This window comes from Sphaeramia orbicularis, chromosome 9, assembly GCF_902148855.1.
Source record: "Sphaeramia orbicularis chromosome 9, fSphaOr1.1, whole genome shotgun sequence".
In the NCBI taxonomy this organism is placed as follows: domain Eukaryota; kingdom Metazoa; phylum Chordata; class Actinopteri; order Kurtiformes; family Apogonidae; genus Sphaeramia; species Sphaeramia orbicularis.
In genome coordinates this window covers 7,049,573-7,076,991 of record NC_043965.1, presented here as the reverse complement: position 1 = coordinate 7,076,991, position 27,419 = coordinate 7,049,573, and the positions used below count along the sequence as shown (strand labels likewise).

The 27,419-nt window shown below is 36.6% G+C and overlaps 1 protein-coding gene and 1 long non-coding RNA gene across 2 annotated transcripts in view; one reads left to right on the top strand and one right to left on the bottom strand.

Annotated features, from left to right (window-relative positions):
• Positions 1–27,419, top strand: part of niban2b (niban apoptosis regulator 2b) — a 97,703-nt gene that overhangs the window by 30,566 nt on the left and 39,718 nt on the right. Inside the window, exons 2-5 of the mRNA XM_030144444.1 lie at positions 5,101–5,231; positions 6,880–7,008; positions 7,142–7,247; positions 8,647–8,814. Coding sequence (XP_030000304.1) covers positions 5,101–5,231; positions 6,880–7,008; positions 7,142–7,247; positions 8,647–8,814 — 534 coding nt within the window. The remainder of the gene's footprint in view (positions 1–5,100; positions 5,232–6,879; positions 7,009–7,141; positions 7,248–8,646; positions 8,815–27,419) is intronic.
• On the bottom strand, positions 7,283–25,940 carry LOC115426370 (uncharacterized). Its single transcript, XR_003936330.1, has 3 exons — positions 25,656–25,940; positions 21,665–21,666; positions 7,283–7,292 (listed from the first exon to the last, which is right to left on the bottom strand). It is a non-coding gene; the product is annotated as an uncharacterized LOC115426370 (long non-coding RNA).

The following is a 27,419-nucleotide window of genomic DNA, read 5'->3' as shown; positions in this document are numbered from 1 at the left end:
CAAGATATTGTTCTAAGCTACAGGTGGATCAAATTGGAGGCTAATCAGAGTGGTTTTGAATTTTATATGAATTTTCGAAAATTGCACAATGATGAGAGATAGGAAATTTGAGATTTTGTGACCTTGGCTGTGACCTTGAACTTTGGCCTACTTGGCCCAAATTCAATGGGTTGGTCCCAGGGCCTAGGCCTATCTAGTGGGGACAGATTTGGTAAGGATGGTTGGAACAGTTTTCCCCTAAAGTCGCTACAAACAAACACCAAGCAAAGTGATCACAATACCTCCTGGCGGAGGTAATAAAACACAATAACTATTTAATAACCATATGCCATCAGAAAAACAGTGACGTTCCTCCTTCACTGCATCTCCATGATATGTTTAAAGTCATTACAGGGTGGGGAAGCAAAATTTCAATGAACATTAGTTGTTTTTTCTCAGCAGGCCACTACGTCAATTGTTTTGAAACCATAACATGATATTGATGTCATATCATACCTAACACTATTATCCATACCTTTTCAGAAACTTTTGCCCATATGAGTAATCAGGAAAGCAACGTCAAAGAGTGTGTGATTTGCTGAATGCACTCGTCACACCAAGGAGATTTCAAAATAGTTGGAGTGTCCATAAAGACTGTTTATAATGGAAAGAAGAGAATGACTATGAGCAAAACTATTACCAGAAAGTCTGGAAGATACTATTAAAGAAGAATGGGAGAAGTTGTCACCCCAATATTTGAGGAACACTTGCACAAGTTTCAGGAAGCGTGTGAAGGCAGTTATTGAGAAAGAAGGACACATAGAATAAAAACATTTTCTATTATGTACATTTCTTGTGGCAAATAAATTCTCATGACTTTCAATAAACTAATTGGTCATACACTGTCTTTCAATCCCTGCCTCAAATATTGTAAATTTTGCTTCCCCACCCTGTAATAGAAATGAATGAGTGTAGTTTTACAGTTTTTTGAAGGTTATTCCATGCCCATGGTGCATGGTAGGAACTGCTGTTTTTCCAAAGTCTGTCCATTATTTACACTGAGAGGAAACATGACCTGATCTGTTATTTAAACCAAGTGTCAAACCGATCACATGACGATGCTTCACTTTCTAAAGCTGTGAGTAAAAGTTCAGAGTAGAAGGACCTTTGAGCCGTTTCCTTCCACCTTTTGTCCCTGAAGGTCGAGGGTGAACCTTAAAGGCAGCGTAAACTGTGTGAAACACTTCACTTTCAGCACATTCTTTTCTCCTTTGAGCTGTTTAAGTCAACTTGATGTAAATTTTCATTTCTTCATCTCCTTTCAGCTCCCTGTAGCTTCATTAAAGCATCTGAACATGTTTTTTTTTTTTAATGTTATGTCCGATTCTGGAACATTTCCAACCGGTCCCGGATTATCAGGTGCCTGTTTACATATTGTATTACTGATATGTGCATGTACTGCCTTCCAGGATATCTGGATGATCTTAGATTCCCACAGGCAATGAAACCAAACGTCTACATAAGTTTTACATTTGGAACAGTTTGGTGAAAATCCTTATTTATACTTCAGTAAATCTAAGGAGTGAAGTGTGGACATTTGACCTGTACATTGTATTGTAGCCTAATTCTTTAATCAATTACATAATATGGTGTCATCAGCATATGCATCCATATGGGAAATGTGTATATATTTAAATTTAAAGCAGAATTTATATAAATAGCGATTTTTATTTCTTTTCTCTTTATACTTTTTATGTATCACACTTTATATTTTCAACCTGTTGTCCCTGCACTTTATTTTTATAAGTTGCTGCTTCCACCTGTGAAATTTTCCCAATAAGTCTTATCTTACTTCATCTTATATTGAGCTTATTGAAAGCGCAGCAAGATTTTATCCTAAACATAATTCTTTTTTTTTTTTTTTTTAAACTATGTTCGTCCAGACTCAAATTATATCTCACAGAATTACAATTTTAGATATAAAGTGGTCTTTTATAAACTCCACAGTTGGATTTATCTGGCATAGTGTCTAATTCTTCTCTATTTGCATTTGTAAAGAGAGAAAGGTCAAATTTCTCTGATTCCATTTTTTTTTTTTTTTTTTTTTTTTTTGATTTCTTTCTTTGCTCATCTATGACCGTAAACTGAATGAATTTGGGGCGTAGAACAAAAAACACGTAAGAACACAATCTATACAACACTGATCAATATTTTTGACAATTTTTGACTCTTAATAAACAAGAACTAAACAATTATTTGAGAAAATAATTCAAATAATTCATAGTAACTTTTTAACAATCACTAACAAAACAAAACAGTACAAAAAACCTGTTGCATAAGCTGTAGAAAATACTCATTTTAACAAATGTAGAAGTTTACATCGACATATTTATTTGTACTTTTATTTTTTTTTTTACATCTGTTGAGTTGAATGACACCTTTTATAAAACATCAGAAAATTAATGCAGTAAATGTCATATTGTGTGAACAAAAGGGTTAAAGACATGTTAAATACAAAGGGAGGTGACTTTAAATGTGAACACTTTGGTTTACAGAAGCTTGACCTGAAACTGTAGTTTTTTTTCAGGTGATCATACTTAATATATATCAGATTGGATCTAAATACGGAGACAAATGCAGATGTGTGGACCTTAGAACTTTATTAAACCAACAAACATATGTTGGACCAGGACTTTTCCACAGTATTGTTTATTTTGCGCTGCCTACAGTCGTCTATGGGTGAAAACCTGAACTCATTCATTGTGTCAGAGTTGAAGCATGTGAAGGTCGACGGTGGACGTGTTGATAAGTCCAACAGGAAGACGACCAAACGCTTTACTTCACTACCTCAAGGCTGTGTTTGACTTTCAAGCCAAATATTTCCCACATGAATAAGTGTGTGTGTGTGTGTGCGTTTTATCAGTGGCAGTGTTGTTGAGTTGTGTTGACTCAACACCTCCTCACACACTGAGTCCAGTCTGAACTACAAACCAGCACCAGGTTGACTTATATTAGGGTGAACTTATTGATGCTTCACTTTCAGGAACAAAAAAAATGGATGAGAGGTAATGAAATTGGAGGTTAGAATAAATATATGAGACCCTGAGACCCAGGGAAAGTGAAATTTTTGGCTTTTTTTAGATTAAAAAATTGTCTTGATTGGAAACTGCATCGTGCAACTTTTTTTTTTTTTCAGATACATTTTTTAGATTATTATTTTTTTTTATTCATTATTTTTATTTATTTATTTTTATGGAATGGTCCTTTGCAATGAACAGCATTTTTTAAGTGAAACTGTCAAACTTTTGTCTCCTACAGAGGACAAAATGCATTGCTGGATCTCAGGAGGATATTTATCATTTTTTACAATACACATTTTTCAATGCCAATGTTTGTTTTTTCAGTTTCAGGGTGTGTTCAAATGCAAATATTATTTTTAATATCAAACATTAAAGTCCTATTTTTGGCTCCATACTCTGTTCCATTATTCTGCCACTATCAGGTACATGTAGCTCAGACTGGGTTCATATCGACTGTCTAATAATTATTTCTTCATGCCACTACCTTGAGTTTACATAGATGCCATATTTGACACCAGCTGGTGTGTTTTATCCCAAATGGTTGGGGGAACAGAGGATATCGGGGATATACCCTCCCTTATTCTCTAACCCATAAAGACCCAGTCTTACTTTTTATGTCAGTTCCCATATGAAGTTTTCTCTCTATTTACTTTTTAAGTGATTTATCACCATTTATTATAATAATATCCTCTGTGTTTAGCTTTTTTTTTCCCATAAAAATATGGTATTTTCCTTTATTTAACTTGCTGATAACGTAAATGTTCATGTAAGTTCCCATTACAGTTGAGGGTTTATTATATCAGAAACAGAAAACCTGAAGAAAGTGACTTTTTTCAGAATGATTTCAACACTGAATGTAAAACAAGTACACTCACAGTCAATGAAAACTTTGAGACCATATTTTTCGACATCATTTTTATTTTGAAACCCTAAACTTTAATTTTTTCATATGAATCATTTGTTCTAGGATATTGGCATACAGAAACAAAATCTGAAGTTTCAAGAATAATTTCAAAACAAAAACTTAACAAAGGAAAATAGCACCTGCCAACACAAAGTGACTATAGTCAATACCGGATATGGCCTCTGTTTGCTAACCCTAACCCTGGATGTGGTCTATGGTCAGCAGAGCCTGTAGTGTTGTGGTGTTCCACCAGGTTTCTGATTGTGGGTTGGGAACAGCCCATACATAGGCCTGGCTATATCACTGGAGCTCAAACTGGCCTCCACCATACCCAGTGCCCGGAGACGTTGTTCACGTGATAGACGTGGCATGATGTCGTTCACTGGACTAACAATGGTGGCCTTTTTTGGGCCTTTATTATAGACCTTCAAAACCAGTCCTCAAATTGTGCAGATACCCGCTGAGTATTGCTCAATGTGTATTTGGTCCACTCTTGCAAAGAAACCAACCCATGTGCAATGAACCATGACAACATGACAACTCATCATTATCTCAACTACCCCAGCACTAAGTCATCAATAAATCCACAATGAATAATTACAACCCCCCTACAATTAGAAATATGCAGACATTTCTACCTCAAAGTTTCTATTGACGGTCAGTATATCTCCATCCACTGTCACTGATCCAACTCCATGGGTTTGACTGGGGAATCAATGTTGTAGAAGATGATGGTGTTTCCATGGTAACTACGGAGCCTCTGAACGTCCAAATGGGTCATATCTGATGACCATGAAAGATGAATAACTGTATTTTACGCCAATTATTTACACGTATTGATAGGATTAGTGGATCAACAGGTATTAAACAGTTTAGATCAGTAGATGCTTTGTGTCACCAGTGGTTGTTTGGGTCTTTATGGGTTAAGACATTTCGTATTCTTCATATTTGTTCAGGTTGTTCACATTTTTGTTTGTGAAAGAATAGCTTATGAATGTAAACATTTTCATGTAATTTTACTTTTTTACACTAAAACAAGAAAAATCTGGAGTTATCATTGGGCTGAATGTGGAACCTGATCTAAAAGGATGTTCGTTGATGCTTCGTCCCTGACTCTGTTTCCGTTTGCGTTTCCAGCTCGGACCGGGGAGGTGATGGGGGAGGTGGGCCGTCTGTATGAGCAGCAGTACGCCGTCGCACTCTTCAACAAGGTCCGCTTCGACATCGAGGGAGGAGGCGGACCCCAGCCTCAGCTACTGCACCGCAAGGTACGACATGCCCTTCCTCCGTCAAAACCAGTGGACAGGGTCTTCACTTAGATCTGGAGCTGATACTGTAAGAACAAAGAGTTATTACAGGAAAAACTGAAAACAATACGATGGAAGTCTGTTTATGGATGGATGTTTAGGAACTGGATTAATGCATAAAGACCCACTGCTGCTTTTATGGCCGTTCCCAAATGAATTTTTCTCTATATTTAACTTTTCCTAAGGGATTTATCACCATTTATTCTAATATGTGTTCTTTTATTTTGCACATTTAAGGGCAAATCAGGTATTCCTATATTTAATGTACTAATATTTAGACTAGCGGCATTGTACCCGTGGTGCCATTGTACGATAGCGCCCTCACGTGCTGCAACAGCGACATTGTACCCGTACGCCCTCCCGTGCTGCAACATCGCGACGTCGATCGGACAGACGCTGGACCCAGAAACATCCATTAGTAGGATGTTCATTAAAGCTCAGATTAAAGTTGAGGGTTATTATATCCAGGGTGCGATTTGTTGGGGGGGGGTCAACTCCCCCTCTGGTTTTTACATCCCTACTTTCTGCTCAGTGAATTCATCCTCAGGGGGGACAACCAACCAATGTAAATAACAGCAGGTTGTGACAGGTTTTCTTCCACTTGTATCCTACTTTACTGACACTAACGTCACCTGAACCAAACTGTCGGCAGTCTCAGAATATGCAAACGTTCACATGCACTTGGGCACCGTAAAGGGGGAAGGGGGTAAACATGACAAATTTATGGAGTCCATAGAGCAGTGGAGTGGGTTCCAGTGGATACAGGTTAGAAGGTGTGAAAATTTCATGTAAGATCTGCTGTATAATAAAGGATTAGAACCCAGGAGTTGGATGTTAAAAGTTTGTAAAGTTTCACTTTCGTTTCATGCCATGTTAGTTATGGACCATACCCCCATGTATATGACTGCCCCCCCCCCCCCCACCAACCCCAACAAAAAAAAAAAAAAAAACCTGTTTGGTTTTTTTTTTTTTTTTGACAAATTGCACCCTCATCAAATCCAAAACAGAAAAAACTGATTTTTTTTTTTTTTTTAATTTCTACAAAATATGTCAATAACTGAACATAAAATAAGTGTGTCCATCCACTGTCACTGATCCAACTCCAACTCCATGGGTTTTACTGGTGAATCAATGTTGTAGAAGATGACAGTGTTTCCATGGTAACTACGGAGCCGCTGAACGTCCAAATGAGTCATATCTGATGACCATGAAAAGATGAATAACTGCATTTTACAACAATTATTAACATGGATTAGTGGATCTACGGGTATTAAACAGTTGACATCAGTGAATGATTTTGGTCTCCAGCAGATGTTAGGGTCTTTATGGGTAAAAAAAAAACAAAATAATAATAATGATAATAAATCAATCAATCAATCAATAAGCAAGCTGCAGTGAATTGGCAGTAAATTTAACCCTTTTAGGACGATTGTGTCTCTAGTGATTCAAATTACCAGAACTCCTGAACCGTTTGCACTATTGACGATATTCAAACAGTTAGTAATGAGGTTATTAATGAAGTCAGGGATTCTGGTTCTTTCAGTTCTGGTTCATTGCTGTTGACTTTGTTGCCTCTGAAACTGGATGTGGACCCTGTTCTCCTCCGCAGACCCCCCTGGAGGACAAGTCCATCTTCTCCGGTTCCCTCTTCCAGTATCAGGAGGAGAACAAGAAATGGAGGAACCGCTTCGTCTTTGTTCCCGACTCGTACATCATCAACTATTACGACAGCAAAGCAGTGAGGACACACACACACACACACACACACACACACACACACACTCGTCCACACACACACTCGTCCAGATCTGGGGTCAGCTGTTGGGTTCGTTTTGATTGACTGTGGCTCTGTTCTGTGTCTTGGATACCAGTCCCATGACAAACATCTGCATCCCAAAGGAACCATCAACTGTTCTGGATACAAAGTGCTGACTTCCATGGAGCAGTACCTGGATCTGATCAGCAACAGCCTCCCTGGTGAGGAGGGGGAGGGGGGACGGGGGGGAGGGGCCTGCAGATACACTACATGTTACTGCACTGGTCTGAACACACTGGTTTAACTGTTTCTGTTCATTATAGGTTTATTTATAGTGTCTAACACTTTCATAACACGTTTAATTTCTTTTTTGCATGGTTTTAAACTAAAGCATTATACACATATAAACTTTATTCTGTAAATATGGTCATACATTTTATTCTACTAATAAGATCATTATTTAAACTGGAAATAAATGATTATCTGACATTGACGTCATATTTATTAATACTGACTATATTATGAGAACATTTTTTGACCTTTTTATATTGGCAACATTTTTGGATATGGCCTGAAACTAATTATACATATATAGACTTCACAGTATATATATACTCAAAAATTTTATTCTACGAGGATGATCATCATTTAAACGTCAAATAAATTATTTGACATTGATGTCATAATTAATATGTAATCGAAATGTATATTACAGTAACATTTTTGTATTAGTAACTTACAGATGTGCACAAATAATCTATTGGTAAAAGCTATGAGCATAGGAATCAAGAGTTGACTCATTTTAGCTAAAAAAAAAAAAAAAAAGGATAAAATCTTATTTCATCTTTTTGCTGTTTTTTTTCCAGAATATACAAACTGGATTAAAATTAGAATCACCCCTCGCATGAAACTGTATTGATTATGAAACACACAAACTGAATTTTAAAGTCTAAAATAAAATTGACTCTTTGCGTAAATGCTATTTATTTATAGATAAAAGTCTTACAAACCTATAAACTTAATCAACTTTATTCTTCAAAACAGGTGGAATAAGTGTCATTGTCACAATAAAATTTATTTGACAAGTGAAATGTTGAAATAATTAAAATTCAAAGTAAATCTTATTTAATAAACCATAATAGTTTCTTTAATTTGATCGACTGGTCAATAGTGTCATATCCCATTTACTAAGTTACTATTAATGTTTGAAATGAATGAAATAATAGGAAAAATAGTAATATATTGGCATAGAAGAAGAAGGAAAAAGATAAAATATGAAGAGATATGATGTACTTTACTGATCCCCCATTTAGGCCAAATTATAAAGTCAAAACAAGAATTCATATCGTATAACATCACATAAGATAACTGATAACTTTCCTGGTCCCACCCCCTTTTGTCTATTTTTATACGTTTCAGTCTTAACCTGAGACTGAAACGCCCTGATGTGAATAAAACAGCCTGTTTCTGCTGGTTTTGCCTCAGGGCTTTTATTGTGAAAGTCGTGGTTGTTTTTATAATTCTGTTGATGCATAGATGCCTGGAGGCTGAAATTCCACCGTGTGACTGTAAGCATGGCAGATGTGTGTTAAATATACGTTTCTTTGTGCGTTTCCTCAGGTGTGAAAGCCAAAGTGGGAAGTTCCCCGTTCCTGAAATGTGCCACCCAGTTCCCTCTGATCCTCTGGCATCCGTTCGCCCGACACTTCTACTTCTGCGTGGTGACCGAGAAGGAGCAGCAGAAGTGGAACGCCGTCCTGCAGGACTGTGTCCGCCACGCCAACGACGGTGAGCGTCCAATGCCAAACACGCCTCAGTTCACCACGGCAACGCCAACAACACACTGGTTTCATATTGGATTAGATTAGATTAGATTAGATGGAACTTTAATGATCCATCAGGAAAATTAAGGTTCCAGAAGATGACACTGAAAGTCCACATAAAAGAAATATTATCAGACAAAAGGAACGAAAACACTAATAACAAGTGGTTCCAGGCACAACAAACCCCGCCCCTCGCACGTATTGTAGCTTATTTTGGCATCGATCCAGCTGATGTCATCATGTCTGTGTGCTGATGTCAGCATATCAGTCGCCTCTATATACTGTATGTGCCAAGTTTGAAGTAAACTGAAACAAAATTTATGTTTTTATAGACATTTGACATTTCGTATATTATAAGTAAATGGGAAAATAAAGATTTAATTAAAAAATTGATAAAAAAATTTGAACTTTGACCTACTTTTCCCAAAATATGATCACATGTACACTGGGTCACTGGCAATCTACAGACCAAATCTGGTATGAATTCAACGAATAGTTTTGCAACTACAGAGATTTAAAATTTCACCCATTGTAAGTAAATGGGAAAATAAAGATTTTAAAAATTTATAAAAAATTTGAACTTTGACCTACTTTTCCCAAAATGTAATGAGAACTATTCTGGGTCACTGGCAATCTATAAACCAAATTTGGTATGAATTCAACTAATAGTTTTGCTGCTAGAGTGTTAACAAACAAACAAACCGACCAAACCGAACAAAAACAATACCCCTTGCCTTCCCTTCAGGGGGGCGGGGCAATAACTATAAAAACAGTAGTGACGAACAGGCAATTGCACATTAGAAAGTACCAGTAGAAATAAATAAAGTAGTATTAATAAGAAATAACTAATTATAAAATATGTGTGTGTGTGTTTAGTTTATTATCTCCACCAGAAGGTGTTGTGATTGCTTTGCTTTGTGTGTTTGTTTGCGTATTTGTTTGTTACCTCTGCCAAGGAGGTTATGTTTTTGTCGGCGTTGGTTTGTCTGTTTGTGTGCAAGATAACTCAAACAGGGGCCCACTGATCTGCCTTGGCAGAGGTCTGCGCTCTACGAGAGCTTCTAGTTTGTTTGCGTGTTTGTTCGTTTGTTAGCAGGATAACTCAAAAAGGGCGAACGTGGCTCAGGTGGTAGAGTGGGTCATCCAATAACCAAAGGGTTAGCGGTTCGAATCCCGCTCTGTCCATGTGCTGTTGTGTCCTTGGGCAAGACACTTCACCCTCCTTGCCTCCACTGCCACTCACACTGGTGTGTGAATGCGTATGAATGTTTGGTGGTGGTCGGAGGGGCCGTAGGCGCAAATTGTCAGCCACGCTTCTGTCAGTCTGCCCCAGGGCAACTGTGGATACAGGTGTAGTTTACCACCACCAGAGGGAGAATGTGAGAGCGAATGAATAATGGATCAATAATGTAAAGTGCTTTGGGTGTCTAGAAAAGCGCCATGTAAAATCCAATCCATTATTATTATTGAAAAGTTATGGATGGATTTTCATGAAATTTTCAGGAAATGTTGATACTGGCACTAGGAAGAAATGATAAATTTTGGTGGTGATTGGGGGAGGGGGGGCAGATCTGGGGGGGGGGGTGGAGGTCTGTGCTCTGAGTGCTTTTCTTGTTTAGTTTAGTTTATTAGTATTAGTTTATTTGCAGGGGCGACTGTGGGTCAGGTGGTAGAGCGGGTTTTCCAATAACCGAAGGGTTGGCGGTTCAAATCCCGCTCTGTCCTAGTCAGTCCATTGTGTCCTTTCCACTGGTGTATGAATGTTTGGTGGTGGTTGGAGGGGCCGTGGGCGCAAATTGTCAGCCACACTTCTGTCAGTCTGCCCCAGGGCAACTGTGGATACAGGTGTAGTTTACCACCACCAGAGGGAGAATGTGAGAGCGAATGAATAATGGATCAATAATGTAAAGTGCTTTGGGTGTCTAGAAAAGCGCCATGTAAAATCCAATCCATTATTATTATTGAAAAGTTATGGATGGATTTTCATGAAATTTTCAGGAAATGTTGATACTGGCACTAGGAAGAAATGATTAAATTTTGGTGGTGATTGGGGGAGGGGGGGCAGATCTGGGGGGGGGGGGGGGGGTCTGTGCTCTGAGTGCTTTTCTTGTTTAGTTTAGTTTATTAGTATTAGTTTATTTGCAGGGGCGACTGTGGGTCAGGTGGTAGAGCGGGTTTTCCAATAACCGAAGGGTTGGCGGTTCAAATCCCGCTCTGTCCTAGTCAGTCCATTGTGTCCTTTCCACTGGTGTATGAATGTTTGGTGGTGGTTGGAGGGGCCGTGGGCGCAAATTGTCAGCCACACTTCTGTCAGCCTGTCCCAGGGCAGCTGTGGATACAGATGTAGTTTACCACCACCAGAGGGAGAATGTGAGAGTGAATGAATAATGGGTTAACAATGTAAAGCACTTTGGGTGTCTAGAAAAGCGCTATATAAATCCAATCCATTATTATAATCCTGGAGGATTCTGTTGGGTTTCTGTAAATTGGCTTAGAGTCTGGTTTTGACCAACTCTATATATAAAGTGTCATGAGATAACTTTTTTGTTGTGATCTGGTGCTATATAAATAAAATTGGATTGATTGAGTGATTTAATTGGTTTTCCCCTGTAAGTCGCTTTGGAAAAAAGCATCTACCAAATGCATAAACATAAACATTATTATTATTATTATCATTATTATTATTATTATTATTATTATTATTATTATTATTATTAGTTTATTGTATCATGGACAGTCACAATTAATGAACTGTATCAATAAAAACTATAAAAGAAAACTGTAAAATGAAATTTAAGAAATCAGTCAAGAAGCATCTATTGACCATAAATGACTGATACTTGGGGCTAATTGAACATATGTACTGTATATACTATACCACTGCTGACCTAAAGGAGCAGTCATGTCTGTATTTTGTCTGCTATTTATTTTCTCATGTTATATAGTATGTGAAAAATGGTTTTGTATGATTATATTGTATTTTATCTGCATTGACTAGTTGTAAAGATTATTGTAAGGACCCCTGGAAGAATAGCTGTAACTATGGTACAGCTAATGGGGATCAGAAAGAAAGAAAGAAAGAATCACAGTATAAAGGGTCAGCTTTAACCAACAGGGCTAGTATCCTGCTGCAGACCCCAGCCTGATGACAACAGGCACCCTAAAAAAACACAATATATTACATCACATTAATTAAAAAGGGAGAGTTAAGACAGCTTAGAGACAAGATGAATCAATAAAGATAAAAAAGATCCAAGAGAACAGTGAAGCATCAGTACAGTGGAAGTATATATGTAATTTATGGCATACACAATTTTGTAGAAATTCTTTTAACAAAAACAAATGTGCTGTAGCAGATGAATGAATGTGTCCAAAACTGTACAGACCGAACAGAGCATTATTAGTGACTGAAACCCATATGGACGCGGCTGATGGTATTAAAGTGCATGATTAAACTGATGCTGGTGCTGGGTTTGTGGGATAAATGTCTTCTGACTTGGCCTGTGGTTAAACCAGAGCTCCAAACTGAAGGGAGTGGCTCAGATTCTCCTCACAAGTGGCTTCGCAAACAGCCCGGGAAGCTGAATATCTGTGGCTGAAACATACTTGACCACTGAATGCATCAGAGACATTCAGTAGAAAAAGGAGGACAGATGTTATAGTGGAAAAGGAATGAGTTTTTGGTAGAACTTCAGACAGGACAGGTACTGGGATGTAGGGATGTAATGATTACCGGTATAACGATAAACCGCGGTAAAATTGCAGACGGTTAGTATTACCATTTAAATTCTAATTATCATGATAACCGTGTTTGATTACCGCACTTTTAGGGGAGAAAATGCCGATGTAAAGATCTGCTTTTATGTCAAATATTTACCTCCGCCAAGGAGGTTATGTTTTTGCCAGGGTTTGTTTGTTTGTCTGTCTGTTTGTTTGTTTGTCTGTCCGATAGTGTGCAACGTAACTCAAAAAGTTATGGACAGATTTGGATGAAATTTTCAGGGTTTGTTGGAAATGGGATAAGGAAGAAATGATTACATTTTGGTGGTGATCAGGGGTGGGGGGGCCCACGGGGGGGCCACTGATCAGCCTTGGCAGAGGTCTGCACTCTCCGAGTGCTTCTAGTTGAGTATAGTTTTAATTTATTACAATTTTGATTTTCTATACCTAATATTTGGAACCAGTATTCACTTTTAACCCTTTCATGCATGAATTATTAGAACCTTAGTCAAGATTTTTTTCCTGAGTGTTTTTATTCCTGTTTAGGCATGAAAAAACAAAGCAATCGAAATTTTTCTTTTTTAATGAACCTATTTTTTTTATAGAGTTTCAAAAATGTCCACTCAGCTGGACACCATGTGTTTAAATTTTGAAGCAAAGAAACATGTGTTTAAAGCACATTATCAGAAAGTGATAAACTGTGTGAAAACTATGAAATAAAACCCTTTTTAAAGCCACTAATGCCGTTTTCTCACATTTTATTATACTCTAAATAGTAGTTGTTACTCAATTCCTGGCGATAATATGCAAAAAAAATTAAAAATAAACTTTTTGATTAAGAAAACTACTAATTACAGTCCAATAACAATTGGCAATTAATTTACATTAAAACATATTACTGCAGATCAGGTTTATCAAGAACAGCAAAGTTTTTTTTTTTTTGTTTTTTTTTTTCATTTTATTTAATTTATTTAGACAAGGACAATGCACAATACACATTAACCTTTAAAAAGGACAGATGTAGTGTGCCAGATTGTAGCCCCAGTGCTCATTTCCACCTGTAGTCCCTGAACCGGCTGATGTTCTCATTAAAAAAAACAGACATGAATAAAAACTAAAACCTTAAAAAACAGTTAAAAAAAAAAAAAAAAAAAAAAGCATTTCTATATTTCCATCTATATAAAATATTCATTCACATCCAACCATTCACTCTTACTCGTCCAACTGCAGTCCGTCACACACATTAATGATATGAATGTCAGTGTATTATGGGATGGTGCATAAGCGTCCACTGTGTTGGCTGATATGGAACTAAAGCAAAAAAAAACATGAATATACAAGAGAACAGATGTAAAATAACTGTCCACTGGAGTGACCAGTATGCATGAAAGGGTTAAAGTCTTTGAAAAGGTTCGATAAGCATCTGTGTGTTATTTATGCAGTAAATTATATACATTTTCAAATTGGATTTTATATTTTTTGTTTTGTTTTTTGTCCTTTTATGTTTTTTTAGTAGGTTAAAGTGAAAAAATAATAGACAGATGATATAAATGAAATTGTGCTGAAAAAACAGATCCCGAACATGGGTGTAGTAAACATTTGTTTATATAGTATATAAAGGCAAAATCAGAAGTACTGAAAAACGGACAAAATAGGCTCAGACCACTAAGGGTTAATATTTGAATGTTTCTGCAGCAGAAGGTACATTGTGCCAATTATTTTATTTTATTTATTTATTTTTTAAATACAACTTGGTTAAATTATTTCAGTGTGTGTATCCATACTTTTTGAACATTTTGAGCACAATTTCAATAATACCGCGATAATAATGATAACCGTGATAATTTTGGTCACAATAACCGAGATATGAAATGTTCATATCGTTACATCCCTACTTGGATGGATGGATGGGTCACACATGAAAAATAACAGTGCTCTTTAACTAAATTTCATTGCATGATTCTTGAAGATAGTATAAAAAATAGATAAAGTTGTCAAATATTCAATCTCAATATTTAAAAAGTGTGATGTTATATAAAAGTGCTGTGTTCGTACTTTAAAAAAATCTGTTTTAAAAGTCTATAAATACTTCTAGCAGTGGTACATATGTGTTTTTGTGGATTGTTGCTGATGAAATACCTATTTTCACAGCAATTTTCCTTAAGAAATAATAAACGTGGCAATGCTTTAGTTGCTTTTTTTGTTTTATTTTTGCAGTGGAATATTTGGAATGAAGTGGAAATAGCTGAAATAACTGTGAAGACAAATTGTTCAAGTGGGAACAAAAACATCTTGTACTGAGTGTTCTAGGTGTTCTCACCTAAAAGCCTCAAGAGAATAAACATGCAGCCAAAATATTCTTTATAAGTGAAGAAATGCACTTTAGGTTTTTGGGGTTTTTTTTTTCAATGTTCTTTTTATTAGAGGCAAGGTAAAAGAAAGTGGCAGTCATACAAGGAAAAACATATTTTTGGATTTTCTACATAACAAAAAACACAATACCCACCCCACAAAGACCAGGGCAACACATCCCCATCTAACATTAAATAAATAAATAAACAAAACAAATAGAGGCAATAATATTAGTAGGTATTAATAGGTAGGGTTATTTTTTATAAATACAGAGCAGGAAAAGCTTTCTGTTTAAGTTGAAACAACATGAAACAATGACAAACCTTGTGTTTTTAGCGCATGTAACAAAATAAAAATACCAAAGTATAATAACTGTACCTTCAAAACTAGAAACAATTGACATCTGACTAAATGTTTTGCACAGAAGGCTGCTGTGACTGATGAAACTCGGGGAAAACTACAGTGTGGACTGATTGAATTTGTGATAACTGCTGCGATTGCAACATCACGACTTTCTGGAGGGAATGACATTACAACAAAACCACAGAATGAACATGGACATGAATGCACACACAGATGCATTGTCTGGGTTTGACTATAACTTAATTAAACTTTGTTCCAACTCAGGTCAGATTGTTAGTGTTTGATTTTTAACCCGTTTTCTCCAGGAAATCTTGTTTTTTTGTAAATGTAAATGACTGCACTGTGGTTTGAGGGGATTTTGATGCCACGGCTTCAAGAAATTTACAATAAACAGCAGCAGTGTCATAGAAAATGGTTCCATAGAATGTTAGCGACCAAAACCATCTACTGATCTGAAATGTTTAATACCTGTTGATCCACTAATCCTATCAATACATGTAAACAAATGGTGTAAAATACAATTTTACCTCAATTATTCATAAAATAAAATGGAAAAGAAACTTGTGAGGAGAGAAAAAACTAAAATGAGAATAAAATGGGCAAAATACTGGAAAAATAAGGAAGAAATGAACCAAAAAAACTTGGAATATGGCATAAAAGTGAACAAATATTTCTAAAGTGTGGAGAAAATAAGTAAAACACTTGAAAAATGAGGAGCGTTCATCATTTCATAATAATTACAACTCTGTATTTATTCTGTTAACCCTCAAAAACCAAAACCATCTACTGATCTAAACTGTTTAATACCTGTTAATCCACTAATCCTATCAATACATGTAAATAATTGATGTAAAATACAGTTTTCCTCAATTTTACATAGGATAAAATGTAAAAGAAACTTGAGACAAGAAAAAAAACCAACATGAGAATAAAAGGAGCAAAATATAGGAAAAATAAGGAAGAAATGAACCAAAAAAACTTGGAATATGGCATAAAACTGAACAAATACTTCTACAGTGAGGAGAAAATAAATAAAATACTTGAAAAATGAGGAGAATTCATCATTTCATAATAATTACAACCCTGTATTTATTCTGTTAACCCTCAAAAACCAAAACCATTTACTGATCTAAACTGTTTAATACCTGTTGATCCATTAACCCTATCAATACATGTAAATAATTGGTGTAAAATACAGTTATTCGTCTTTTCATGGTCATCAGATATGACCCATTTGGACGTTCAGAGGCTCTGTAGTTACCATGGGAACACCATCATCTTCTACAACATTGATTCACCAGTAAAACCCATGGAGTTGGATCAATGACAGTGGATGGACACACTGGGTTTAGGTTCAGTTAATGATATCTTGGCTGTAAATGTCACCTTTTATTAATTTTTCTCTATTTTTGATATAATAATCCTCCACTTTAGTCTGAGCTTTTCTGAAGATCTACATGATTAGTAAATTAAATGTTGGAAAATACCAGATTTTCTCTAAAAAAAAAAAGCAAAATAAAGAGGATAACATTACAATAAATGGTGATAAACCACTTTAGGACGGTGAAATATAGTGAAAAATTCATTTGGGTTCTGGGTTAAGACAACTTAAGTGCAATTTTCTTACTGCACTAGCAGATAATTTTACTCTTAAAGACATTTTAACCCAATAATGAGTTTAATTTTCCTATTTTTGCACAGGCCTTTTTCTGCAGTGCAAGGTATTTTATGTTGATTTTATGTTGAAATAGAAGCTTCATTTGCAACAGAAAACACCAGAAATACTAAATGAATTCAGTAAACAATAAAACCTAAAAAATAATAGAACAAAAAGCAATAAATCCATAAAGAAGAATTAATTCTTAATTTCTGCAGGTTGATTTCAGCTCCTTAACCCTCCGGTATCCGGGTGTGCTTTTTAGGCACACTTTGCACTTCATGTTAAAAACCTTCATATTATTTTTTACAATTTAAATAAGGTTAGAATTCAAATGTTGTTCAGTTGTGCATGATCTTTAAAATTCTGGCCACCAACTAAAATTTGCACATTGTAAACAAAAGAAAATTACAAGACTAGCATCTGTCTCCCAAGTGTGCCTAAAACGCACTATTTCTTCCATTATAACCACTGTTTTTGATCCGAAAACCATTAAGGCATAAATCCTGCTTTTACTGATATCTGGGCTTCATTGGAGAGGTGAGGGTCTAAATTAATTTATTAACGTTGTTAATGCTGCTGTTCATCATTGACATATGCCAGGCTGCAGAAATCAAATAATGTGATCCCATTTGTGTGTAGTATTTGGAAAAAAAAAACAAAAACATATTTTGTGTTTTTTGCATCAAAAAATGTAGTGACATGATGATGAAAAGAGATCGTTTAAAGGGTTAAAAAAAAATCTAAAATGAATGATTATTTGATATGTATGATTAGGGCTGACCTTGATTTACAAAAATAAAATCAAATTAGAGTAGAAAAATAAATCAATATATAATATTTAATAGTTTGATTTATAGGTGTGCATTTTACGCACACTTGGCGACAGATGCTAGTATTTTTGAACAGTTGACCTAGCACCAAAAATAATAATAATGCAAATTAACCAGTGTTGGAGTTAATCATTGACATATGCCAGGATGAAAAAATCAATTAATATGTGAGCCACTTTTTATGTAGTATATTGAAAAAAATATTTTTTTTGTGTTTTTCGCATCCAAAAAAATGGTTTGTTTACATTACAAACACAGCATTTAAAGGGTTAAAAAATGTGACAATTATTGAGTATTTGGTATTTTCATTTATGGCTCAAGTTGATGAAATAGAAAAAAGTGTAAAAGAATTAAAAACAAATTGTATGAAAAATGTTTTGACATTATTCCACAAGTGTGCAAAAAAGGCACACTTGGTGCTTAGTAAGGGCCTTGCTGGGTGGGATACCAGAGGGTTAAGGCAATAAAACTACAGAATAAAGTGACTGAATCAGCTAAAAACAAGAAAAGCAAGAAGTGAAATATGGTGAAATTAAAGCCTTAAATTACCCTGAGGAGAACTCTGACTCTTCTGTCCTTTTCAATGGAAGCTGCTCTGAACCCCCCCCCCCATCCTCCCTCCCTCCCTGACTCATAAACGGCTCATCATAACCTCTGATAATGCAACGCTGTAAGTGACACGCAAACAGACGATCATTTAACAGGTGTGTCGTCCAGTTTCACCATCGCTGATGTGAAACCTGAGTGGAAAACACACAGTTTGTGTCGTCTGTACTGTAGAATATTATCCTTGGTGGGTTCGACTGTTAGTCACATGACAACATGATGTAATGTTTGGAAAAGCAGTATCAACAGGTGCGACCAAGTGAACCATTACTCAGAAAAAACAGGGATAGTATCAGTCAAACATCATCATAACCTGATGATTCAACTCACAAAACACTGTTCATATTGTGTTGCATTCACTGTCCTACATCAGAGTTGGAAATCTCATACTGAATAACTGTGACCTCAGTGGTACAATGACGCACTGTTTGTTTTCTGGAATAAGAACTGATGCCTACTGGTGACCAGTGTTGGGAATAACGGTGTTCAAAATAGCGGCCTTACTAACGCCGTTATTATTTTCCAGTAATGGGTAATCTAATTCAGGACTATTTGAAACGTTACAACGCCGTTACTGTTACCGACAGTGAAATGTGGTGCGTTATTATGCACTGATATGTATCAGCTGTTATCTGTCCTGGTTCGCTCAGCCAGGCACGAGAGGTGTGATGTTCGCAGATGAGTCGAGTCTTTTGAACGGCTCTTTTCAGTGAACGATAAGAACCGATTCGTTTACGAGCCGTTCTTCTATTCAAATCCCCCACACTGCCTTCATGCTTCACCTGTGTGTCCATGAGTCTGAGTTGTCCACGCTGCCTTCACCTGAACGACTAATAACATGTCTGAGTTTGAGTTGTCCCAGCACACCCCATTCATTTGAACTACAGCTCTGTGTGCAGCTAATTTAGCGGAGGAGATATCAGTGACAGTCTGACTGACTGGACTGAAGACATTTACCGCTGGATCAGGGAGGAGCGACTGAATAAAAGTGGAGATGTGGGATTAACTGGAGGAGCATCTTCTTCCTATAAATGCAAATACACTGAACAAAAATATAAACGCACCACTTTTGTTTTTGCTCCCATTTTTCATGAGCTGAACTCAAAGATCTAAAGCTTTTTCTATGTACACAAAAGGCCTATTTCTCTCAAATATTGTTCATAAATGTGTCTAAATCTGTGTTAGTGAGCGCTTCTCCTTTGTCCTTTGCGGAGATAATCCATCCACCTCACAGGTGTGGCATATCAAGATGCTGATTAGACAGCAGGATTATTGCACAGGTGTGACTTAGGCTGGCCACAATAAAAGGCCACTCTAAAATGTGCACTTTTACTGTATTGGGTGGTCCAGGGGGGTCAGAAAACCAGTCAGTATTTGGTGTGACCACATTTTCCTCGCACAGTCTTCTTCATGAATTCTCTGAAACAGCTTTGGAGATGGCTTATGGTAGAGAAATGAACATTCAGTTCACAGGCAAAAGCTCTGGTGGAGATTCCTGAAGTCAGCATGCCAACTGCATATTCCCTCAAAACTTGTGACATCTGTGGTATTGTGCTGTGTGATAAAACTGCACATTTTGGAGTGGCCTTCTATTGTGGCCAGCCTAAGGCACACCTGTGCAAAAATCATGCTGTCTAATCAGCATCTTGATATGCCACACCTGTGAGGTGGATGGATTATCTCAGCAAAGAAGAAGTGTTCACTTACACAAATTCAGACAGATTTGTGAACAATATTTGAGAGAAATAAACCTTGTGTGTACACAGAAGAAGTTTTAGATCTTTGAGTTCAGCTCATGAAAAATGGGAGCAAAAACAAAAGTGGTGCGTTTATATTTTTGTTCAGTGTATGTATTCATGTGATGGAAAAGCCGGGCCCTGGTGGACCCCAGCCGGGCCCTGGTGGACCCCTGCCTCACCACAGTCCTGGTCTTCAGTACCTGTCTGCTGTTCTACTCTATAACTGACCCATGAAACACGCTCAAAAATCAGTTTCCTTTTACATATTTGAAGGTTTTTCAAAAAAGTAACACAATAATTACTTTCCCTGGTAACTAATTACATTTATGAAGGAGTAATTCCGTTACTAATTCAATTACTTTTTTGGGAAAGTAACTATAACTAATTACTAGGGATGTCCGATATTGGCTTTTTTGCCAAAAACTGATATGCCGATATTGTCCAACGCTTAATTTCCGGTTCCAATATCTACCGATACCACTGCTGATATATGTGGGATACTAAACTAATTTTAGGTAACATCACATATCTCCTGTCATGGAATTAACACATCATGCCTAATTTTATTGTGATGCCCCGTTGGATGCATTCTCAAATGCAACAAGGCTTTCAAAATGTAAACACTGTCTGTGCAAAGAATACATACTTCAACTTAAGTTGTGGAAAAAATGCCATATTTATTTATTTTCTCTCCCTCCCTCCAAGAGTCTATTACAGTGTGGCAACTCTACTGTACAATTTTGAAAACTGCACATTTCTTTCAGCTACAAACAATGCTTCATTTACGCGTCGGTAAATGCAGGCGAAATCAAGGCATTATTTTATCGGTTTTAATGACAGGCAAAAAAACTGATTACAATATTCACTATTACATTTTTATGCCAATATCGGGCCGATATTATCGGTGGGCCGATATTATCGGCCATCCCTACTAATTACTTTTTAAAAGTAATTTGCCCAACACTGCTGGTTACAGTTTGGAATTTGAATCCTACATAGAACCACTTTAAGCCTCTTTAGTTCAGTTATTGTTGCTGACTAAAGTAAAATGTATAATTAAGTTACATTACCTACCATGTTAACCAGTCAGCTGATTGTATTATTACTTTAATTTGCTGACTTACTCTATTCTGAAAATCTGCCTAGACTTGATCGTACTATTTGATCTAATTGTGCAGGTTCCAAATGCCAAACTACAAAGTGCACAGGAATGCCTGGTATTCTGTCTGTAAACACAAACACGCAACATTCACATCGTGTCGCTCATGTTACTGTAAAATATGCGACGTGTTGTTACTCAACAGGTTCCTGAAACATGGAACAGCTCCAACAGTGAAGCAAACACTGACAGGAAAAACAAACTAATGTCATATTTGTTTGACATCTGCACTGTGGCCTTTCTTCATCTGCATCAACTCACACCAGAGCCAAATATAATATTATCTGTTTGAGTTTTGTCTAACAGAGCGAAGCAGTTCAAACACACGAGGAAATGTTTGGTGATTACCAACATTTTGATCACGAAGAGCATTCACAAAGATTTACGTCTAATATTTTGTTTTCTATATATTGTTTTTCTTTAGAAATTGCATAAAAAGCCTATAAACTGACTTTCATATTTTAAGAACTACCACCATAACAGGCTGCCTAGGTTTCTTTGTTTTGTTTTTGTTTTTTTACAATGAAAGTATTCACCATTATATACAATTATTTACAAGAATTAATCACAAAAACACCACTAAAACCTCTCTAAAACACTGCTAAAAGTTTGCTAATACTATGTTGCAAATAAATGTTAATTTTAGAAAACATTTAGTCCATATAATGTATATTATTATGGACAGAGGCAGAAAAGCCAGGTGTAGATTACTGCACAAAAGGAGAATTTTATTTTCCTTGGTCAGGATATGTACAGTCAGTCCAGCTTGGATTTACAAGGCTGACAATTAATACTGAACAAACAAGAACTCAAACTATGAATTATGAAAGAGCTGCAGCATCTGAAACTAGGGCTGCTCGATTATAGAAAAAAAAAATCACGATTATTTTAGCAATAATTGAAATCATGATTATTAAAAACAATTATTTGTTAACCTTAAAGTTGTTTATTTTTTTCTTGCAAAACAATATAAAATATACTCTTTAAACATAAATAAAGCTTTTAACCACTAAAACAAAGTATGTTCACTTTTGTACATAAGTTTTGTAAATAAGTGTACTGTAAATTCAAGTATGTTTCCTTTTGTAAACAAATAGTGCACTGGAATTAAACTGCTATAGACCTGCCATAGAACTGTAGCAATAAAAAAAAACAAACTTGTGTAAAGTGCAAATTATAAATTCAAGTATGTTCAGTGTAGTATGAAACATAGTAAATTCAGTGGCGTGCCGTGAGGTTTCAGTTGGGTTAATACGGGAGTTGCAGCGTAATGAGATTCAGAGACTGAAGACTGCATTTCGGACGAAGTTGTAGACGGAGTTGTTTTTATGTGTTTTAGTTTTTCATAAGATTATATGATAAAGGTTGCAATGCTTAAACGTTAGATGGTTACAAAGGTTTGTTGTGTTAGCGGTCGGTGCGGACACAACTACGAAACACTTTTTGCACGTGATGTGTTTTTGCTCTTCGTCTTCTTCATCAAGCCCAGAGTGATTCCATACAGTTGAATTTGACTTGCCTTTTTTGTTTACCAAGCACTTCTGCTGTGATTCTCCTGCCATTTTTCAAGACCGCTAGGTACAGCTTTCCTCTTGGGGTGGACCTGCCGGCTAGCTGGCAGCAGTAGCTTAGAGGGGGGGCGGGGCAGAGCAGCTCATGGTAGTGAGCGTGCATGTGAATTAAAACAACTCAAAATTAATAATCGTTTTTTTTCTCGATTATATAATTTTTGTAATCGTTGCGTGTAGTAATCGAAATCGTAATTGAATTTCGATTAATTGCACAGCCCTATCTGAAACCGACCACAATGAACATTTGACAGATAAACAGAACCACAGTGCTGCAGTTTCACTCAGTTTGTCATGTCTTTTATAGATTGTGATCGTCTCTATCAACTCACTACATTTTTTTTGAGTAAATTTTTTTTTTTTTTTTTTTTTTTTTTTCATCAATTACTAGAAATTTCAGGTGACCCCACATGGGGTCCTGACCCTAAGGTTGAAAACCACTGGGTTAACTACATTCAAATGCCTGTACTACTGAATCAGTTAACCTACTTCTATCGGCGTCTTTCTAGTATCTGTATTCCTACTTGAGTACAGACTGACTGTGTACTTTTGCCACCTCTTCTACTCTGTAAACTCTACATTTTAGTTTATTCAGGGCGCTGGTGACTGTACTGCTACAGAATGAACTTAATCCTGAGCTTAAACTTTCTTAGCTGACGTGTTTCATCAGGCCTTTTGTCCTCACCTGTCGCAATCACAGGTGAATACCCAACCGCCAAGAGCGCTGAGAATGGAAGTAAGTGTAAACACATAATGGAATGACGACATGACATATTTACCTGGTTTCCATGACGCTCCGCTCAGGTTAGACTTATGCAAGAAGTAGGACGTCGGAAGAAGCGGTGGCTCATAACTGGAGGCTTTGTTCTAACGTCACCTTCAGTTTATGTTAGCAGAGCGTTCATTAACGGACAGGTGCTCCAGCTCACCTGCCGGAAACAAAAACAGACGCACAAATAGGTGTTTGTGTGGAGTATCAGACAAGAAATTAGTATCGAGCGTAGATTGGTGGTTGTGTTTTTTTTTATTTGAAGCCCAGAGACTCAAAGCCAGTCCGACTGCATTGTGACATTGTGCTGCTGCGTCTGCTTCAGACCTCTGAGAATCCTCTGTGTTTGTGCACTGACGTTATGCATCCTTTCTGAATGACTGTGGTTCAGGAAGTCATGCAACATTCAAGGTGCTTGTGTACAGGCAGTGTTTGGACTCTTACATGTACTTAACCCTTTCATGCACAGAGGTCACCACAGTGGACAGCTATTCTCCAGCTGTTCTCTTGTATATTCATGGGTTTTATTGTTTTAGTTCCAGATCAGCCAACGCAGTGGACACTTATGCATCATCCCATATAGGGATGGGAATTGTTAAGAATTTAACGATTCCGATTCCATTATCGATATTGCTTATCGATCCGATTCCTTATTGATTCTCTTATGGATTCTCATTGGGTGAGGGAATAAAAGAGTACAAACGGGTGTGTTTGCATTAACTGTCTTTTATATTTCCATCTGCACAGAAAATAGAACATATACAGTATGGACAAATGATAATAACATTGTACTGGGGGGGGGGGGGGGGGGGGCTACAGTGAAAGTGAAACTAAGGACTCTTTACTAATTCCTCTATTGCTGCATTTCTACTACGTGGAACCGGTTCAACTCGGCTCGGCTTGTCTCCCGTTGTTGTGCACCTCATTTCCTTTCCCTTCTTACCTTTGGAAACTTATATTTGAGGAGTTGTGACTTTTGTTGCCCGCACCGGAACCGGCCCGACGTTCACTCCGCTACATTCACAAGCGTCGCTAAGTAGCGTATCAAATATGTGACATTCCTGTAAATGATTCACATGCTGTGGACAAATGTTTGAGGATATTGGAGGGATTCCACCCTTTTGAAGACATGGAAGCTTTGACAGTGTTCCAGTGGACCTGGTGTGGTGTGTTTAGACCGTTTCTGCCTCAACACCATGTTGACTATGTTCTGACCAAAACAATGCAGTGTGCGCATGCACAACGAAAGCGGAATCGATAAGCAGAATCGTTAAGCAGGCAGGTAAATGATTCCAAGGAATCAAGCTACTGGGAACTGGTTCTCAAAAAGAATCAGTTCTCGATTCCCATCCCTATTTCCATACAGTGCATTTCATACTATTACTGTAACTATGCTGTTCTTGATAAACCTGATCTGCAGTGACATATTTTAGTGTAAATCAACAAACAAAACGTTTTTGGGTTTTTTTGCATATTATCTCCATGAAATGAATAATAACTAGTATTAGAGTATGTTAAAATGTGGGAAAACATCTGATTAGCAGCATTAAAAATGTTTTTATTGCATACTTTTCCATATCACTTTCTGATATTATGTTTTAAATACATGTTTCTTTGCTTGAAAAATTATATGCATGGGGTCCAGCTGAGTGGACAGTTTTGTAACTCCTTAAAAAATAAATAAATAAATAAATCACATGTTTTTTCATGCCTAAAGAGCAATAAAAACACACAAATATTGTGACCAAGGTTCTCATAATTGCATGAAAGGGTTAAAGGAGCAGGGTGTAGGATTTAGATCAGGGCTATCAAACTCATTTTAGTTTAGGGGTCACATAATTCACAGCCCAATATGATCTGAAGTGGACCGGACCAGTATGGAATTACAATAAAAAGTCAAATTACTTTGTTTATGTTAAAAAATAATGGGAAGGAATGCTTGTAGGACCCAAAAAAAGTGTTTGTTAGAGGTGCTCTTTGGAAAAAGGGGTTCATTAAGTAGATGACAAACAGGAAGAGAACTCCAAGGCATTCTCTTACTGTGCTCATAAGTTTACGTACCCTGACAGAATCCACATGAGACGCTCTTGGATGTTCCAACGTGACAATGACCCAAAACACAAGGCCAAGTCCACCTGTCATTGGCCACAGCAGAAAAAAGGGAAGGTGAAGGAGTTCCATCTCAGTCTGCTGACCTCAGTGTCCCTGAGTCACTTTGGGGAGTTCTCAAACATGCAGTTCATGCAAGAAAACCCAGAATCTTAAAGGAACTGAAGGGGTTTGCCAAGAAGAATGGGCAGCTTTAGCATCTGAGAAAATAAAGAGCCTCATCCACAACGACCACAAAAGACTTCAAACTGTCATCGATGTTAACCCTTTCATGCACAGTGGTCACTACAGTGGACAGCTGTTCAGAGGTGTCCTCTTATATATTCATGTTTTGTTGTTTTAGTTCCATATCAGCCAAAAACAGTGAACACGTATGCACCATCCCATACACATTCAGACGATTTCTGTAACTTTTCTGTTCTAGATAAACCTGATCTGCAGTAACATGTTTGAACGTAAAAATAATTCTAATTGTTTTTATCATTTTTTGGTTTTTAAACAATTTTTTTTTTTTTTTTTGCATATCATCTCCATGAAGTGAGTAATAACCAGTATTAGACTATGTTAAAATGTGAGTAAACATCAGTTTAGGAGCTTTAAAAATGTTTTTATTTCATAGTTTTCACACAATAAATCAGTAAATGACTGTTTCTTTGGTTCTAAAATTAAACGCATGATGCCCAGCTGAATGGACATTTTTGTAACTCCATGAAATATGGGTTCATAAAAAAATTCAATCGCATTGTTTGCTTTTTTTCATGCCTAAAGAGGAATAAAGACTCAGGAAAAAAATAAATCTTGATTATGGTTCTCATAATTCATGCATGAAAGGGTTAAAGGTAAGGCAAGTTTATTTGTATAGCGCATTTCAGCAACAAGGCAATTTAAGGTGCTTCACACAGGACATGGAAATATGACGACGGGGAAAAAGAAACACATTTAAAACGTTATAAAAGAAACATGTACAAGGTGATTAAAAACAGCAAATAAGAAAACAACACATAAAACCCAAAAATATAAAAACACACATAATAACGTAAGAGTTGCAGTGCAGAGTTTGGAAGGAGGATATAAATTTAAAAATTGATGATTTGTAATGTGGATTACATTTATATTGTTTTTTCTTTAGTTTATTATTTCAGTTATATTGTATTTTTTATTTTTATTTTTTTTGTGTATTGTTCATTTCGGGGGAGGTATTCATATAAGCCTTCTTCTTGGCTTCTAACCTCCCCTGCACAATTTTGTTACTTGTTTGAATGTTGTTGTTTTTTCTATTGCTGTTTTTATTTTGTGTAAATAAATTAAATTAAATTAAAATTAAATTAAAAAGTCCAAAGCCTTTTAGTCAAAGGCAGCAGTGAACAGGTGAGTCTTTAACCTGGACTTAAAAGAACTCAGACTCTCAGCAGACCTGATATTTTCTGGTAGTTTGTTCCAGATATACGGAGCATAGAAACTGAACGCTGATTCTCCATGTTTAGTTCTGACTTTTGGAACACAGAGCAGACCTGCACCAGAGGGGCCGAAACAGAGGATGAAGAACTTGGGTATGCAAACTTTAGCCACGGGTGAAAGAAAGTTTTTGTATTATCATTCATATTCTCTGAAAAATGGCCAAAGAATCACAAATTCTGCGAGGGTATGTAAACTTATGAGCATCCAGTAGAATATAAATAATGATGTGGGAAAATA